A 20,403-nucleotide genomic window follows, 5' to 3' on the forward strand; every position below is an offset into this window, starting at 1 on the left:
AGAAGGTTGCAAGTTCAAACCCCTGAGCTGACAAGGTACTACCCACTGTTCCTAGGCTGTCATTGAAAATAAGAATTTGTTCTTAACTGACTTGCCTAGTTAAATAAAGGTAAAATAAATATATATATGTACTTGAACAGCAAATTGAAGAAGCACTTTCCACAGTTACGTTTTAATATGGCAGGTAGGCTACTCCGGTTGTATGTAAAGCGGATTCATGTGCTTAATTGTAGGAGTTGAAAAATAAGTATATTAGCACTAGAAAGCTGGGATCCCCTTTTTAAAGTGGCCAGTCAAAATTATGTTTTCGCCCCTGTGATTTCACAATGACTGGGTTTATAAGAACCCCCATTTCACTAGGCTCATAGGCTATACCAGGACTCTCCAAACCTGTTCCAGGGGGCCTGATTATTAATGATTTGTAAAAGTCACTAAAAATGTTTAATGTTTCTTGCCTTAGTAGACTTCACATACTGGGCATTAGTCTCTCATTTCAGTTGAATGCATTCAGTTGTGCAACTGATTAGGTATCCCCTCTCCCTTCATTTAAAAGTGATACTATTCTCACCCATCAGACTATTCTCAATTTAAATCTCGTCTTTGCTTCAACTAAATAATGTGTCAAATTAGTTTTGATTTCGAATGGGCCATTATCATACACCTGTCGGAACAGAGGCAGAGGCAAAAAAAATACATATCTGTATGCACTTGAATAGCAAACGCAGAGTTCATTTTTATGCCAGCTACATAGGCTACTCCAGTTGTGAAGCAAAGCAATGTTCTTAATAATTGGAAAGTGGAGAAACAAATATGGCCTAGCAATGGAAAGCTGGGATCCTTCTCTTTTAAAAAGAAATGCTGCACAATGACTGGGTTTATAAGAACCCTTATTTGATTCCACACATCAACCAGCTGTTTGAGGAGCTGTCTCTCGCTGCGCGACAGGTGATAGCCTATTGCTCTCAAACTCAATGCCAAGGCTCTCCAAACCTATTCCTGGAGAGATACCCTCCTAAAAGGTTATCGCTGCAACCTCAGATATTACTAACCTGATTCAATTTATCAACCAGCTTCATATCCAAAATGCATCCAAATGGCTGCCGCTTTTTTTGGCTTTGAGTTTGAAACAAGATCCACGACAATCATGGAATGTTAAAAAATATATATTATGCATATCAGGTCCGGCTGAGAAAGCACTGGATCCATTTCAGAACGGGACCTTTAACTCCCATCGTCATTTATCCTCATCATTCAGATTATTCAAATACAAATAATTAAGTGTTTGATTTGATTTTTTATTTAATTTTCATTGAAGTGTGATTAAAAGGGACAATAGAGCGCTGAGTACCAGGCCATTAGCAAGTTTGGTAGACCACCAGCACCATTCATTAACAGAGTGCTGTTTTGGAATGCCTTGCAGTGGTGTAAAGTACTTAAGTAAAAATACTTTGAAGTAGTACTTTAGTCGTTTTTTGGGGGGTATCTGTACTTTACTATTTATATTTTTGTCAACTTTAACTTCACTACATTCCTAAAGCAAATAATTACATTTTTAGTCCATACATTTGACCTAATACATGTTGAATGCTTAGCAGGACAGGAAAATGGTCAAATTCGTGCACCTATCAAGAGAACATCCGTGGTCATCCCTATTGCCTCTGATCTGGTGGACTCACTAAACACAAATGTTACGTTTGTAAATTATCTCTGACTGTTGGAGTGTGCCCCTGGCTATCCGTAATTAAAAATAAAATAAAAGATAATTATGCTGTCTGGTTTGCTAAATATAAGGAATTTGAAATGACTTGTACTTTTGTTTTTAATACTTAAGTACATAGTAGCAATTAAATGTACTTTTGATACTTAAGCATATTTAAAACCAAATACCTTTAGACTTCTCAAGTAGTATTTTACTGGGTGACTTTCACTTGAGTCGTGTTCTATTAAGGTATCTTTACTTTTACTCAAGTATGACATTTGGGTACTTTTTCCACCACTGGTGCCTAGTGACAGTGACATAACGGTCACATGGCATTTGATTGTGGCAATGACTCAACGTTACAGCCCTAAGTAGGTTATGTGTACTTGATAGACAGCTACTCTACTACTTCCAACAGATAATTGTTATTGCTGCATTCTAAAGTGGATTTCTTATGTGGTGAACCAGTGACACAAAGGAATCAGTGCACACAGCAGTTTTAAAGCCTGGTTTCCAATCCACTTTAGTCTGGATGTAAATGTGGGCCTTGAGTGAACAACCTCTCTTTTTCCACACTCCTCTCGTCATCGAGTAAGTGAGACAGCAGTCCTGAGAAAACATATATAAACCTTAACGTGTAGCACATGCAACTGTATGACAGTGACAAACACAAGAAAACATCCCTCCACTTAACCTCTCTTTCTCCCCGTGGGAGAGTATGCTCAGTCGCGAAAAGTGAGTGAGTGTGTATGTGCATAGCTGCGCTGTACAAGCAACAGTGGAGACGGGGCAGAGAGCATGCCTAAGAAATCCACACTGTCCCCATCCCCCACCTCCCCTCGCTGCTGACTACACCACATCATGTGCCCCCCCTGCCAAGGGAAAGTCCCTGATATTAGAGGGCACCGCTATCCCCGTCCAAAAATCCACCTAACACCCTTAACAGGCATGACCTAGCCCAGATACCCAGCACCCCTCTTCTTCCGATCCGACGCTCCATCCAGACATCCAGAGCCGTCGTCATTTGACTAATTTGCATAGGGATCTGGTGGAAGTCAAAACATTTTGCCCTTGTTGGGTTGAAGTGAGTTCACTTTGTGCAATATCATTGACGGCCATTGTAGGGTTATAGAGTGTTGTGTCTCTTTTCAGACCCGCTATACAGTGCATTCATTAAGTATTCAGACCTCTTGACTTTTTCCACACTTGGTGTTACAGCCTTAATCTAAAATGGATTATATTGATGAGAAAAATAAAAAAAATCTACACACAATACCCCATAATGACAGAGCAAAAACTAATCCGTTCACCTACTCTGCATCTCATAAAGACACAGCAGATGGAACAAAAAAAATCTCACATTTGGACTCATCAGACCAAAGGCCAGATTTCCATCGGTCTAATGTCCATTGCTCGTGTTTCTTGGCCCAAGCAAGTCTCTTCTTCTCATTGGTGTCCTTTAGTAGTGGTTTCTTTGCAGCAATTTGACCATGAAGGCCTGATTCACGCAGTCTCCTCTGAACAGTTGATGTTGAGATGTGTCTGTTACTTCTACTCTGTGAAGCATTTATTTGGGCTGCAATTTCTGAGGCCGGTAACTCTAATGAACTTGTCCTCTGCAGCAGAGGTAACTCTGGGTCTTCCTTTCCTGTGGCGGTCCTCATGAGAGCCAGTTTTATCATAGCGCTTGCTGGTTTTTGCGACTGAACTTTCAAAGTTCTTGACATTCTCTGGATTGACTGACCTTCATTTCTTAAAGTAAAGATGGACTGTCATTTCTCTTTGCTTAATTAAGCTGTTCTTGCCATAATATGGTCTTTTACCAAATAGGGCTAACTTCTATATTCCACACCTACCCTACCGTGTCACAAAACTTATCAAATGCATTAAGAAGGAAAGAAATTCCACAAATTAACTTTTAACAAGGCACACCTGTTAATTGAAATCCATTCCAGGTGACTACTTCATGAAGCTGGTTGAGAGAATGCCAAAAGTGTCCAAAAGTGCCATGAAGGCAAAAGGTGGCTAGTTTGAAATATCTAAAATATATTTAGATTTTTTTTAACACTTTATGATTCCATATGTGTTATTTCATTTCATTTTTTTACAGGTTTAGTTTTATTCTACAATGTAGAAAATAGTAAAAAAATAAAAACCCTTGAATGAGTAGACTTAAACTGTTGACTGGTCCATTTTATTTGTAAACTGGATGGTAATGTAAAAGTTTTTTTTGTGATTCAATATGTAATATAGTACACATAATTTGGTTGTTATCCAAAGAGGTTAGAAAAAGCTATCTAGATCCTCTACGAGTCTGTGGAGGGATCCAAATTGTGGATTTAAAAGAAAACATGAATTATCAGCATACAATGACACCTTTGCTTTTAAGCCCTGAATTTCTAACCACTTAATTGTATTTGTCAGATCTGATTTTAACAGCTAACATTTTGAATAAATAGATGTGCCGATAGTGGAGAAACTTGTTTTACTCCTCTTGACCGTTTAAAACTTTCTGTACTATTTTACACATAGGGTTACTATACATAACTTGAACCAAAATTGAAAAAAAAATTGAAAAATTCCAGGCATTTATATATAAACTCCAGTCATACTTTATCAACGGCCTTTTCAAAACCAGCTATAAAAACCAGGCCTGGTGTCCCCGATATTTCATAGTATTCTATTGTTTCCAGTCCTTGTCTTATATTATCTCCAATGTATCATCAATGTAAAAAAAACCTGGCTGATTAATAATATCCGACAATACCTTTTAAATTCTATGCACTAAGCATTTTGTAAGGGGCCTCAAATTTTTTAAACGGACTGGATCTTTAAATTTACCACTTGGCTCATGTTTCAGTAATAATTAAATCAGAACTTCTTGTTGAATGTCTGATAATCTACCATTTCTATAGGAGTGGTTAAAACATGCTAATAACGGTCCTCTGAATATATCAAAAAAAGTTTGGTATACCACAACTGCCCATCAAGCCCTGGAGTTTTCCCGGACTTAAAGGCTTTAATTGCATCAAGACGTTCCTCCTTTGTAAATTGGCTTTCACATAAATCATTCTGTAGAGCTGTTAATTTCACATTATTAATAGACAACAACAAAAAATCCATACAATTAGTGGAGATGGAGACCAATGAAAACATAAGTCCTTTACTACCTTTTCCAAAATATAATTTGGTGAATCGTGGGTGACTCCGTCATTCGTAACAAGATTCAGGAAATTCTTCATGGTAGCAGTTATATGTTGAAGATTAAAAAATAATTTGATGCATTGTTCCCCATATTCCATCCAGTTCCTTTTATTAAAAAAAACACATTACACTTGATATTTCTTGAATAAGTTCCTCTAACCTATTCTGAGTCTACATGGTACTGTTTTTAGAGCTATCTGTACTGTTAGTCCTTCAATTTCCTTTGTTAATATGGACTCTTTTGACCTAAATTGCTTTGCTTTAAAGATGAGTACTGAATTGCATGGCCTCTAAAGACACATTTAAAAAGTGTTAACTATAGTTTTGGCAAACTGCTTTGTGCATGACACAAGTAACTTTTCCAACAATTGTTTACAGACAGATTATTTCATTTATTCACTAAAACACATTTCCAGTGGGTTAAAAGTTTACATACACTAGGTTGACTGTGCCTTTTAAACAGCTTGGAAAATTCCAGAAAAATATGGCTTTAGAAGCTTCTGATAGGCTAATTGACACAATTTGAGTCAATTGGAGGTGTACCTGTGGATGTATTTCAAGGCCTACCTTCAAACTCAGCGCCTCTTTGCTTGATATCATGGGGAAATCAAAGGAAATCAGCCAAGACCTCAGAAAACGAATTGTAGACTTCCACGAGTCTGATTCATCCTTGGGAGCAATTTTCAAACACCTGAAGGTACCACATTCATCTGTACAAACAATAGTACGCAAGTATAAACACCATGGGACCATGCAGCTGTCATACTGCCCAGGAAGGAGATGTGTTCGGTCTCCTAGAGATGAACATACTTTGGTGCGAAAAGCGCATATCAATCCCACAACAGCAAAGGACCTTGTGAAGATGCTGGAGGAAATAGGTACAAAGGTATCTATATCCACAGTAAAAACGAGTCCTATAGACATAACCTGAAAGGCCACTCAGCAAGAAGAAGCCACTGCTTCAAAACTGCCATAAAAAAGCCAGAATATGGTTTGCAACTGCACATGGGGACGAAGATCGTACTTTTTGGAGAAATGTCCTCTGGTCTGATGAAACAAAAATAGAACTGTTTGGCCATGATGACCATCGTTATGTTTGGAGGAAAAAGAGGGAGGCTTGCAAGCCGAAGAACACCATCCCAACCATGAAGCACGGGGGTGGCAGCATCATGTTGTGGGGGTGCTTTGCTGTGGGAGGAACTGGTGCACTTCACAAAATAGATAGCATCATGAGGGAGGAAAATTATGTGGATATATTGAAGCAACATCAAGACATCAGTCAGTTAAAGTTTGGTCGCAAATGGGTCTTCCAAATGGACAATGAAGCCAAGCATACTTCCAAAGTTGTGGCAAAATGGCTTAAGGACAGCAAAGTCAAGGTATTGGAGTGGCCATCACAAAGCCCTGACCTCAATCCCATAGAAAATGTGTGGGCAGAACTGAAAAAGCGTATACTGACTCAGTTACACCAGTTCTGTCAGGAGGAATGGGCTACCTGAAATGTTTGAACCAAGTTAAACAATTTAAAGGCAATGCTACCAAATACTAATTGAGTGTATGTGAACTTCTGACCAACTGGGAATGTGATGCAAGAAATAAAAGCTGAAATAAATCATTCTCTCTACTATTATTCTGACATTTCACATTCTTAAAATGAAGTGGTGATCCTAACTGGCCTAAGACATTTTTACTAGGATTAAATGTCAGGAATTGTGAAAAACTGAGCTTAAATGCATTTGGCTAAGGTGTATGTAAACTTCCAACTTCAACTCTATGTTATGTCGGAAAAAGTCAGTGAGAAATTATCCTGTCCTAGTTAAAAACAAGTTATCAACCAATAGGTTTGATTACATTTCCAATATCCTCAGCAACATGTAAATTCTGTAAGAGTAATATATATGCAAATTATGTGATGATCAAACAGCCTTCTGTCCCCTATCAACACATTTTAAACCTTTGGTGCCAGAGAGAATGACATAAGAAATTAATCAAGACGACTGGCTTGATTGAGCCTCCACCATGTATATCTCACTAGGTCAGGATATTTAAGCCTGAATATATCCACTAGTTCTAATATATCCATGACCTTTGTGATTTCCTTAAGTGCATGAGGGTGATCGTTTGTAGTGTGATTTCCTTTACTGTACATAGGAGGTATTTAAAACCGCATTATAATCTCCCACCATAATAAGAGTCTTGTATTGCTTGTAGGGTTGATAAACAATGATATATATATTTTCAAAGATATGTCTTAACATATGCATGACCTGTGCCACACCATCTTAAAAAAAAAAAAAATGCCAGCATGTACGAGTGTGTGTATAAGAAGTGTAAGGAATATGTGTGTGTGTTAGTGTGTTTACATGTTTGTCGGTAGTGTGTGTCCTTCAGGGAGCGTACCTGCATCACAAAAGGCAGAAAGAAAGAACGACAGACAGACAGGAGTTGAGCAGACACCAGCTCAGGGATCAACACCTTGTGGAGTTCCGGAAAGAAACAACAAAAGCCCTGTGGGTCGACCTGTCTGCCGGCCAGCTGAGGGCAGTTTCCTCTGCTTTGACTGGTGCGTATAGGCCACTCAAAGCAGGAGGTTAAGTACAGTAGAGCACAGCTGGTGACCTACAGTGCATTCGGAAACTATTTAGACCCCTTGACTTTTTCTACATTTTGTTATGTTACAGCCTTATTCTAAAATGTATTACATATTTGTTTCTCAATCTACACACAAATACCCCATAATGCCAAAGCAAAAACTTTGGTCTTTGTTGATGCACCTTTTGGCAGTGATTACAGTCTCCAATCTTCTTGGGTATGACGCTACAAGCTTGGCACACCTGTATTTGGAGAGTTTCTCCCATTCTTCTCTGCAAATGCTCTCACGCTCTGTCAGGTTGGATGGGGAGCGTCTCTCCAGAGATATTCAAATCAGATTCAAGTCCGAGCTCGGGCTGGACTACTCAAGGATATTCAGAGACTTGTCCCGAAGCCACTCCTTCGTTGTCTTGATGGTATTCTCAGGGTTGTTGTCCAGTTGGAAGGTGAACCTTCTCCCCAGTAAGACATCCTGTGCGCTCTAGAGCAGGTTTTCGTCAAGGATCTCTCTGTACTTTGCTCTCTTAATCTTTCCCTCGATCCTGACTAGTCTCCCAGTCCCTGTCGCTGAAAAACATCCTCACAACATGATGCTGCCACCACCATGCTTGACCGTAGAGCCTGATTGGTGGAGTGCTGCAGAGATGGTTGTTCTTCTGGAAGGTCCACAGAGGAACTCTGGAGCTCTGTCAGAGTGACCATCGGGTTCTTGGTTACCTCTCAAGGATGATCACTGGAAACCGGATGCACCAGAGCTCAATTTCGAGTCTCATAGCAAAGGGTTTGAATACTTATGTAAAAGATATTTCTGTTATTTTTATTTTGAGTTATTTTTATTTCTATCTTGCCGATAGAGACTTCATGGTAAAGGAAACCAAGACACACAGAGCCAGGTGACTGTTGGGACGTGAGAGATGATCACAGTGAATTTACATGTGACTTCTATTATGGGTGCTGACTTACACTGGGTGACTGCTGGGAAGTGAGAGATGAACACAGACTTCTATTATGGGTGCTGGCTGAAAGTATAGAGGATGTCCTCTATTCATGGGTACAGTTATTCATTGCAGTGATCAATTACATACTATATCTGAAAGTCAACATCCTTAAATCAGGTCATATGAATATAATCAATGGTGAATATTTACATGTTTAAGTACATGTTAATTAAATGTTTATGTACATACTTATGTCTCATCTAAAGCTGTCCTGATGGCAGCGTGTTGAGTGATTAGATACAGACGGGGCCAAAGTAAGCCATTAAAGTCCAATTATCTCTCCAGCCAGCGAGCACGGTTGAAAGCCGAGTCGGCGCCGTGACGCCAGAGCCCAGCTATGAGGAACACTCGGAGCCTGTGTCCGTGTCACCATCGGGTCAGCCATGCTCCCCGACCCGGATTCCGACTGACATCACGGGGTTCCGACACGCTTATTAACGGACCACGGAAAGGCAAACGCCAGGCGGCTCTCTCGTTGGAAAAAACGACTGCGGTCTTTATAAATACACCCTGGTTCCATTCGGCCTGGACTCTGGCCCTAATAGGGGTGGCTCACAACCACGCAGCCCCTGATCAAGATCGGAAGCAGCTGTCTATGGTAAGCAGAGCAGACAGTCTGATGGAGGGACGTGAAACTCCAGGCCGTCTCAATGAACGGACTCTCGAGTCAGGGAGAGGGTAACTTACAGTATATGTCATTTTGTCATTTAGCAGATGCCCTAATCCTGAGTGACTTTCAATAATTAAGTTCAGTATGGAAATTGAGACAAGGGGTTGTTCCTAGACACTAGTTTGAGAGGGTGTCTCTGAGTTAACGTCTCAAAGGTATTACGCTGATGGCAGTAGACGGAAGCAGAGTTCGATTTGATACCATTGTGTGGTGGAACAGAATGTTTTAATTCTGTTTCAAGTGTTAGTTTCTTCCCGGATGGGTCACTTTAAAAAAATAGCATATTCCTCTCTTTAGAGACGGATTGGGTTTGTTTATTTTAACACTAAAAAAAGAGCTAAATACACAGAAAGCCACGGAATTGTGAGGCAGTCCATGTTCGCACCGTCATGCCGTCACTTGGAACCCTAAACTGAACCTGGGAACTCACTCTGTAGCCCAGTCGTTGCTGCAGCAGATAATGCCAGGTTTTCCTTAAGTGCAGTGTCTCTATTTTGGTAGAAAAGAAAAAAGGGAAGCTGAAGAAACGTCAAAGAAAATAAGCATCCTGAAAATGCAAATGCTGAGTTCCCAACTCCTTTTTGGCGCACTTCAGAGTGAGAGTCAACAAGCCCTAGGGAACAGGCAAATGTTTACCTTCCTTTTCAAACAAATCACCTTATTAATGCGCCCACTCTGTTCAGAAAGATAACCATATCAATGCTGAGGTGGCCACCGTGCACTAAGTGAGTTTTCTCCAAACTCACAGGCTTTTAGTGGGCTTTTACTAACAATTGTGAGGGACAAACACTAAAAATAGCCTTGAAAATATTTCAGCCTCTTCAAAATGTTGCAAATTTCCATCTTTGAGGAACCCACTCACAAAACCTGCTCCAGTAAAGACAAGGGTTTCAAAGAGTCCAATGAAAGCTTATGTAAAAGAAGATGATGATGGTACAGTTTCTCTCTCTCTTGAGGACAGTCATACTCCCAACGCATCATTTCAGAACTCTGTGTTCCTTTCTGGGAGACAGAAGGAAGGGCTTTGTTTGTTGAAACGCTAAACAAGCTAAATACACAGTGGCATTTAAAAGTGAGGAAGTCCACGTACACATTGTCACTCAAGCAAGCCCCAGCCATCAACCAACCAGAGAAACTCACTTACACCCCCCTTCCCGCTACCCAAACATAAGGGGATGTATTGTACTCTATATGTTCATTAGCACGTTTTAAAAAGGGACAAACATTGATATGTTGTTCTGCATCTTTGGTAAATCCCATAGTTTCACCAGCATAAACGTCAAACATTTGCAGACTTGTACTGAGATTCAAGCTTTCACATACAATGCATTCGAAAAGTATTCAAACAGCTTCCCTTTTTATAAATTGAGTTACGTTACAGCCTTATTTAAAAAACAATATATATATATTCTCATCAATCTACACACAATACCCCATAATGACAAAGCAAAAACTGGTTTTTAGAATATTTTGCAAATGTATAACATCAAAAATAAATACTGAAATATCACATTTATATAAGTATTCAGACCCTTTGCTATGAGCCTTGAAATTGAGCTCATGGGCATCCTGTTTCCATTGATCATCCTTGAGATGTTTCCTCAACTTGATTGGAGTCCACCTGTGGTAAATTCAATTGATTGGACATGATTTGGAAAGCCACACACCTCTCTATATAAGGTCCCACAGTTAACAGTGCAGGTCAGAGCAAAAACAGAAAAAAAGGTACAAAGAATTGTCTGTAGACAGGATTGTGTAGAGGAGCAGATATAGGGAAGATTACCAAAACATTTCTGCAGCATTGAAGGTCCCCAAGAACACAATCCATTTTAGAATAAGGCTGTAACGTAAAACAAAATGTGGAAATAGTGAAGGGGTCTGAATACTTTCCGAATGTACTGCATAATAAGTTGTTCAGTTATAGAAGTTCAGCAGGTGTGAGCAATCCACCAACTGTCCGAAATGAAGCACTTCTCATCCCAGAAAGGCTTTTTTAAATAACGAACCACAAACAACCATAACCACACTGGTCAACCATAAGACGACCAAGTGGTATGACATCTCAGTCAGTCCACCATGTTTCAAATCTCATGAGCTCGCCCCATGACATTTCATCTAACCACGCTTGGTGTGGCGGTCCGTGCAATCATTAGTTCAAGAACTGTTCAAGAACCGCTAACCATAACCGCTAACCACCCCTAACCATAACCATACGATTCTTCAATTCTCATCTTAGTTTCCTTGAACTACGAAACATCATTTGTTTCCGCCATTGACACAGTGATGAAGGCCCATGTCTGTGAGGTCAGAGGTAATGATCCTTACTAATGCAACCAAGGTGACTGGGCCAAACATGACTTTGAGGATACAGTTAAAGTTGAATTCTGAAGTTTACATGAACTAGTTTTAATGACTCCAACCTAAGTGTTTCAATCACTCCACACGTTTTGTTAACAAACTATACTTCTGGCAAGTCGGTCAGGACATCTACTTTTTGCTTGACATCATGGGAAAATCAAAAGAAATCAGCCAAGACCTCAGAAAATAAATTGTAGACCTCCATAAGTCTGGTTCATTTTTTGGAGAAATTTCCAAATCCCTGGAGGTACCATGTTCATCTGTACAAACAATAGAACGCAAGTATAAGCACCATGGGACAATGCAGCCATCATACCGCTCAGGAAGGAGACACGTTCTGTCTCCTAGAGATGAACGTACTTTGGGGCGAAAAGCGCAAATCAATCCCAGAACAACAGCAAAGGACCTTGTGAAGATGCTGGAGGAAACAGGTATAAATTATCTATTTCCACATTGACATAACCTGAAAGGCTGCTCAGCAATGAAGAAGCCACTGCTCCAAAACCGCCATAAAAAAAGCCAGACTACGGTTTGCAACTGCACATGGGGACCAAGATAGTACTTTTTGGAGAAATGTCCTCTGGTCTGATGAAACAAAAATACAACTGTTTGGCCAAAATGACCAACGTTATGTTTGGAGGAAAAAGGGGAAGGCCTGCAAGCTGAAGAACACCATCCCAACCGTGAAGCACAGGGGTGGAAGCATCATGTTATGGGTGCTTTGCTGCAGGAGGGACCGGTGTACTTCACAAAATAGATGGCATCATCAGGAAGCTACATTTGGTGGATATATTGAAGCAACATCAAGACATCAGTCAGGAAGTTAAAGCTTGGTCGCAAATGGGGCTTCCAAATGGACAATGACTCCAAGCATACTTCCCGAAGTTGTGGCAAAATGGCTTAAGGACAACAAAGTCAAGGTATTGGAGTGGCCATCGCAAAGCCCTGACCTCAATCTCATAGAAAATGTGTGGGCAGAACTGAAAAAGCGTGTGCGAGCAAGGAGGCCTACAAACCTGACTCAGTTACACCAGCTCTGTCAGGAGGAATGGAACAAAATTCACCCAACTTACCGTGGGAAGCTTGTGGAAGGCTACCCGAAACATTTGACCCAAGTTAAACAATTTAAAGGCAATGCTACCAAATACTAATTGACTGTATGTAAACTTCTGACCCACTGGGAATGTGATGAAATAAATAAAAGCTGAAATAAATAATTCTCTACTATTATTCTGACATTGCACATTCTTAAAATAAAGTGGTGATCCTAACTGACCTAAGACAGGGAATTTTTACATGGATTAAATGTCAGGAATTGTGAAAAACTATGTATGTAAACATTCCACTTCAACTGTATGTAGGCCCTATGTGACCAGTTCCCCTCGAAATCCTCTCTCCACTTCCCCCTTCCCTCTGAAAAGAGGCTACATCAAACCAGTCACACAACCTTGGGTAAGGTCTGCAGAAGGTTTAGGCGCCAAATCGTTAACCCTGCACCCTCACCATATGACCCCTTTTACAACCCAGAAGGGGGCAGCTCGAACCCGCAACCTTTCCCTTACAGCAGGGACACGATACCCATCTGCTGGACCACAGGAAATTCCTTCATTTTTTTTGTTTACAGCCAGAGGCCATTTCAGGCCAAGGGCATGCTGTTATATAGTGGCCCACACACATGCCAATGCCTTAAGGAAAAGTCCATACCTAAGTAAGCGTGTACATACTTACAGACACACACACACACTACACTCAATAACCTAGAGCTCACAGTCATTGCCAGAAGATGTACACACAACCACATTTTCACTCATGTACACATACACTCACAACGACTGACAAACACACAGTACAAAATACAGTACCCCAGTTATGCGTACTCACACAAAATAACTTGACATAAATACAACCAGTCACACACACACACACACAATTTTTGAGAGGACCGCAGTGCAAAAGGCCAGGTGATCTTCTCAAATGGGCCAGATGGGAAAATTGAATATTCCATCACTTTCACTGAGGCTATTATCTCAAAGCTACAAACCAGCTCCCTTTACACACTCACTAGCCCTACAAAGGTACAAGGTCCACTGGAGGAAACCCCAACAGAGCTCCAACTCCCATGCGAGTCCCATTCCAAGTCATCACGCTCCACAGTTGATGTTGTGGAAAAGTCAGGGATGCTTTCACGTTATTGATCAATTGATATCTCACTTTATTTTTGAGGTCCCGGTTTTGTCATTTTAAAATGGACAGGCATTCTGTAAATGTATAAGCGCTGTCTAAATGAAGTATTTATTGCTTTCACAAATAGCTTCAGATGTCAAAGAGATAGATGTATTGAAAACTTTCAGACTGGGTTTCAAGGCTTATCTTGCATGTGCGAGAAAAAACAAACAGATTTAACATGCATTTCATGGCCTAGTTTAATGTTTTGACCATTCTTATCCAGTAATATTTCAACTGCGACAAGTGTACGTTCTGCAGAGACGAGCCTCTTTCATCTCACATGTCATCACTGATCCTTATCAACTAACAGGATCTAATGGAATTCACCTAAAGTCATGTCTATGGAGGCCTTATCTATTTGCTCTGGATGAGGATGGCTGACTCCTGAGAAGAAGCAGGCTTCCAATGACAACTGTTGAACTGATAACCATAATTCATTTATTTAACTGGGTCTATTTCAGTGGAGGCTCATCAGAGGAAGGGGAGGACAATACTCCTCAGTGAATGTCAGAAAAATATAAATAGTACATTTTTTTTTTACAGTTATCCTTTTTAGATAAAACTATACCAAATATATTCACGTCACCAAAACACACTGTTTTGCAATAAAGGTCTAACAGTAGGCTCAACAGCACTCAGTAGAGTAGCACCACGGTATAGCCGGAGGACAGCTCATTTACTTTCTCCTACGGACTTCATAACAGAACCTATGAGACTCATGGTTCTACCCCTCCCTCCATAGACTTACACAGTAATGATGACGACTTCCGGAGGACATCTTCCAACTCTTGCAGCATGAAGTGACACATTGTCCACCCAATCATTGGATCAGAGAATGAATCTAGTACTGAAAGCTACAGCTAGCTAGCACTGCAGTGCATAAAATGTGGTGAGTAGTTGACTCAAAGAGAGAGAAAGACAATAGTTGAAAAATGTTGAACAAATTAATTTCTTTAAAAATGGAGAAGCAAGAGAGAGAGCTAGTTTTATTTTGTTTTATTTCTTTTTTCTCTCACTTTGCTAGTGAATGCAGCTAGTTTAGCCTACTGAAACACTTGGCTCAAGCAGAAAGAGATGCTATGTTAGCTAGCTGGCTATGGCTATCCAACACTGAAACCCTTCCAAGTCAAAGTAAGGGTTTGGTGTTATTAATTTATTGCCACCAAGGCCCGCCAGTGTAACTGCTAAACTGTAGAGGGTTTACTAATGCATTAGTTCTAGTAGCTATGTTGACTATGATGTTAGCTAATATGGTGACAACGATGTAGGCTGTGTGCTGCATTTAGCGGTTTTGATATGGTTTGACAAGGAAACGTTTTTTTGCCTAGTCACAGACAGCAGATGTGTTGTGCACTGAAGTCCACAAACGAAGGGAAAAGGTGAGAGGAGGAGAGCGCATAGATGAAAGAAGGAATTATACAACAAACTAAATGTTGATATGTGACTGCTATGAAAGTGAATAGTGTGCAAAACAGTATTGAATGTTTCACTGTGTGTCACCTTGATTACTCTTAATTTCTCTCTCAACCTGTGCACCTACATTGTAAAATGTCATTCCAAGACTAGGTTGTAGCAACCTCATGATGGGTATAGGGAAAATTAGAGTCTCATGGATTAGCTTAAAGCTATCAATGTTACATTGAGCTGGGTGAATGGAAAATGAATGACAGTCATCCAATATGCTGTAATAGAAATAAGGTCATGCTCATAACAAATAATCATCCTCCATTATCTTAAAATCTCTTAAGGATCGGCCCCTTTTCCCCCCAATTTTTGCCTAAAATGATATACTCAAATCTAACTGCCTTTAGCTTAGGCCCTGAAGCAAGGATACGCATATTCTTTGTACCACTGAAAGGAAACACTTTGAAGTTTGTGGAAATATGAAAGGAATGTAGGAGAATATAACACACACATTTTTATTTTTGTACCATAATCTTTGAAATGCAAGATAAAGGCCATAATGTATTATTCCAGCCCAGGTGCAGTTTAGATTTTGGCCACTAGATGGCATCAGTGTATGTGCAAAGTCTAATGTACCACTGTATTTCTGTTCAAAATGTTATCAAGACTGCCTAAATGCGCCTAACTTGTTTATTAATAACTTTTCATGTTCAAAACTGTGCACTCTCCTCAAACTATAGCATGGTATTATTTCATTATAATAGCTACTGTAAATTGGAGAGTGCAGTTAGATTAACAAGAATTTAACCTTTCTGACAACATCAGATATGTCTATGTCCTGGGAAATTTTCTTGTTACTTACAACCTCATGCTAATCGCATTAGCCTACGTTAGCTCAACCATCCCGCAGGGGACCCACCAATCGTTTAGAAGTTTTAAACGTCAACAACCTCCACTGGTCGATTTCTGTGTTGTAGGTTGTCAGCCATTATGGATGATTCCCCTGCTTATACCAACCTCATATTTCACAGGGGCCATAACATTTTTGGGAGCATATACACTTGACCGCCTTCATACCATTCAGGAGAAGAGCACTTGATGTCTTTATTCTGACATGGCTCCAAATGTGTGAAAATCCATACAGCTACTGTAGTTTGCCTCATTCCAGACCTCACTTATAATGACCCCACTTATCTGTGCTCTTGGTTACCCAATAATCATGTTCTTCTTTCATATAAAGCTGTTACTACTTTACTACTACGTTACAACTTGCCACTCACATCAGCAAGTGTGTGAAAGTGACTGCCTTGCCACTCATATCAGGATTTCTGTGAGAGTGACTGTTTAGGAGTCGTTATATTAACCCTGGCATGGGGATTACGGGGTCCACCCCAGTAACAAGGCCTTTTGTTCAGCAGGCTGCTTGTTCCTCACTGATCCTATAGGCTCCTGTCCCGTGAGGGCATGAACCAGACCAACATAATCAGAGATGACAGCGACACAATACTGTAAAACACCATCCTGACCTGATATTAGATTAACAGCTGTTGAATTTGGAGCCGTGAGGAGGAAGTGGTGGTTCGCCAAACTGCACTCAGCTCGGGTGATGGGTAACCTTGACTGAGACCTGTGCCAGTAGCCTGTTCCCAAAGCGTATTAGGATTGCTGATCTAGGATCCGTTTTGCCAGTTAGATCATAATGAAGGTGATCCTATATCTAATATACACCTTTCTAATATTTAGTTGCACACTCGTTTGCCCTCAGAAAAGTGGTCCTTCTGTAGCTCAGTTGGTAGAGCATGGTGCTTGTAACGCCAGGGTAGTGGGTTCGATTCCCGGGACCACCCATACGTAGAATGTATGACTGTAAGTCGCTTTGGATAAAAGCGTCTGCTAAATGGCATATATATATAACAGCCTCAATTCTTCAGGGCATGGACTCTACAAGGTGTCGAAAGCATTCCATAATGCTGGCCCATGTTGACTCCAATGCTTTCCACAGTTGTGCCAAGTTGGCTGGATGTCCTTTGGGTGGTGGACCATTCTTGATACACAAGGGAAACTGTTGAGCGTAATAAAAAAAACAGCAGCGTTGCAGTTCTTGACACAAAACAGTGCACCTGGCAGCTACTACCGTACCCTGTTCAAAAGGAACTTAAATCTTTTGTGTTGCCCATTCACCCTCTGAATAGCACACATACACAATGCATGTCTCAATTGTCTCAAGGCTTAAATTCATATTTAACCTTTCTCCTCCCCTTCATTTACACTGATTGAAGTGGATTTGACAAGTGACCTCGATAAGGCGGCAAAGGTAGCCTAGTGGACTAGTAACCAGAAGGTTGCAAGTTCAAATCCCCGAGCAAACAAGGTACAAATCTGTCGTTCTGCCACTGAACAGGCAACGCTCACTGTTCCTAGGCCGTCATTGAAAATAATAATTTGTTCTTAACTGACTTGCCTAGTTAAATAAGGGTTCATAGCTTTCACCTGGTCAGTGTTCCTAATGTTTTGTATAGGGGTGACCTGATCTTAGAGCAGCACTATATGCTGGACAGCACCATTACCAATGCTTTAATTCAGCCATGCTCAGTTGTTTCAGAATTAAGGTGATGTATAAGAGATTGAGCTGTACTGTACAGGCCAGCCCGTGTGAACAAACACTAGCCTACAGTGGCTAGATAGCCTACTCCCATTTTACATTAGTCAATCAAAAATAGTTGCTTCAGGCCACATACTCTAAGATCATCGGACCCTGGAGGTGTGAAGTTTAAGGTTACACACAAGCAAAATTACAGTAAAGGACGCGCTCCAACGGTTGGTCGGTCGATCGTTCCCTGTGAAGAAATCGTGCATTCCTGCCATGCCGGCATTCCTTGGCAATGCACAAGAATAAAAAAAATAAAAAAAGGTGACTGGCGACTCCCGGCGCAGTCAGTTTCCAGCAGGACTGTGTGTGGCATTCCTCTGAGAAAGCGAAGCGGTAAACATGCGTGAATTTTAGGCAACGGTGTGTGTTGGAATAGCACGCTTACCTGTAGTGGCTACAATTGCGGCATCAGACGCACGGTTCAACATATCGTTTGAGTAGCTGCTTTCCAATCCCAGTACCGCAGAGATGACGAGTCCACGTAGCAATACAATCACTGCTTGGTAGAAGAAGTAACTCATCGTGAGGGAAGCCACTAATTGTTCTCGGTGTGAAGGGACGATCAATCAAACGATGGCTATGCCAAAATGGAAAGCTTTCTCCAACGATTCAGCCGGGTGCCAAGACTACGTAGAGAATTACGTTTTGGGCAGAAATATTCGAATGTGTCGAGTCACAAGAATGGAACGTCAGACACAACAGTTGTTAGATAAAATGCACCCAACTTGAAAAAAATAAAATAAAAACAGCAGTGTTTAGATATACTCATATGGTGTGGTCTATAACAGCAAAAATAGTCTATATGATTTGTTGGTGTAACAAAGAAATGCTCCACTATTGGCATCTATAATGAATTCTAGGAAATAATGATCTAGCCTAATTCAAGTGTTCAAGAACTTCAAAATGAAGATATTATGAACCTCAAAACTCCATCCGAAAATGACACCATTGTGTGACATGCCACGAAGTAACGTTAGACGTCAATAGATTCCCCTCATGTGTTCCTTAAGGATCAATATCAGATTATAATTATTTTTACGATTTTAAAAAAGGTAGCTAGCTCTGAGGCAAACCGGTAGTCTACTTTGTTAAAGTCAACTTCAAAAGAAAAAAAAAGTGCAAATGGATAGTATAAAATCTTCTGTCTGTTAAAAAAATGTAAAAAAAAATAAAACAACACGACCAAATAAATAGGCTATAGCTTGCTGCCAAGAAAAATAAACTGTGTATCCAACGCGGTTTAAAGTGCAATGTATCCCGATTCTGATGATTGAATTAAGACAAAATAGTCTCTGTACTCCCACATACAGTATGCACACATCGGGCTTGCTTTCAGCATATTGAGCACGGCAGTCAGAGGTCCGCCTCCTCATATGAATGTAGCAAATCCACTCTGCAAAAAAAAAAGAAGGAAATCAACAGCTTCTCTCTATCGCCCTTCAGTTCCTTCACCGCGTCCACAACGTTCACCGACTTTTTAACTTAGATTAAAAGTTAATGTCAGGTATTCATGTCTTCCTTTGTCTGCTTCCCCTGGCGTCTCAATTACATACCGGCTGATGCAGATACTAAAACTATGGAGCGGAAGTCGGTATGCAAATCACTTGACATATCAGCCACTGCACATTATTATCTCCCTGATGTGTTGGGGACATGTACGCTGGGTTGATGCATTGTAACAATTTATCTTCTGTTTCTCGGGAGTGGGTCTGTAGCGGATACAATGTGTTTTGTTGTAGTTGAACACTGTGAAGAAGTCCACGCCGCAGAAACTGGCATTTGGATTTAAACATTTCGGTTTCCCCGGGGGCCTGTCGCTTTGCTGAACTGCATCCAAAAAGCAGAGGAATTCTCCTCAAACATTTCGGGGAGTTTGCACGTCACGTTGACGCGGATGCTCAGATCGGTTGATTGTTTTCCACTTCCCTTTTTGTATTGCTCCCCAGAGTCCCCATGGCTTGACAACTGCCGAATTATCCAACGTTTCCTCTTTGCTGAGCACTGCCATTGGCCAGATTGTCCCAACATGGCAGAGTGTGATTGGTTGCTCGAGGCACCCCTTTGTCACTTTTGAACGTGCGTGTCGCGGGGAAAAGTGTCCCAAGCCTTTATTGATAAGGCAAGTGGCATGCATTTGCAGGCTAGGCTATATGCAACAGAATATTTAGATTTAGTCAGATGACAGCATATTTCAAACAGCATATTGGCCGCCTCTGCTAACCAGAGCCTCATATGGCTCTGACCTTCACTTTCTGGGTTATTTCCAATACATCTGCAGTCATGGTTTTAAGAACATCCGGTAACCAGGCTACATACAGTATGCTATTATGGTATCTCAATGTGTCCCCATTTAGGCTATACATTTGAATAGACTCATGCATATGCTTCTCTAAATTGAAGTAATGGAAAATGACAGACTAGATGTTCATGTTATAGCCTCAAACACTTAAATAGATGCTTTCTTGGATGCTTCTTTGACATTGAAATTAATACATTTTGTCCACTATTCCAGTAACTGTATCATTACTATCAGCTGGACCACGTTTACAAATGTTATATTAATACCTAAGAGTGCCACCCAGTGAGACGGGCAACCTGATAG

The 20,403-nt window shown here is 40.6% G+C and overlaps 1 protein-coding gene across 3 annotated transcripts in view; it reads right to left on the reverse strand.

The window, feature by feature from the left end:
• The window catches only part of LOC118368621 (stromal interaction molecule 2), a 100,323-nt gene extending 80,586 nt beyond the window's left edge, over positions 1-19,737 (reverse strand). For 2 of the 3 annotated variants that reach the window (XM_052495743.1, XM_052495748.1), the window contains exon 1: positions 18,187-19,737. In XM_052495743.1, coding sequence (XP_052351703.1) covers positions 18,187-18,322 — 136 coding nt within the window. In that variant the 5' untranslated portion in view covers positions 18,323-19,737. The remainder of the gene's footprint in view (positions 1-18,186) is intronic. The other variant, XM_052495744.1, reaches the window with a different exon arrangement.
• Positions 19,738-20,403: the final 666 nt, after the last annotated feature.

Source organism: Oncorhynchus keta, chromosome 35 (genome assembly GCF_023373465.1).
Source record: "Oncorhynchus keta strain PuntledgeMale-10-30-2019 chromosome 35, Oket_V2, whole genome shotgun sequence".
In the NCBI taxonomy this organism is placed as follows: domain Eukaryota; kingdom Metazoa; phylum Chordata; class Actinopteri; order Salmoniformes; family Salmonidae; genus Oncorhynchus; species Oncorhynchus keta.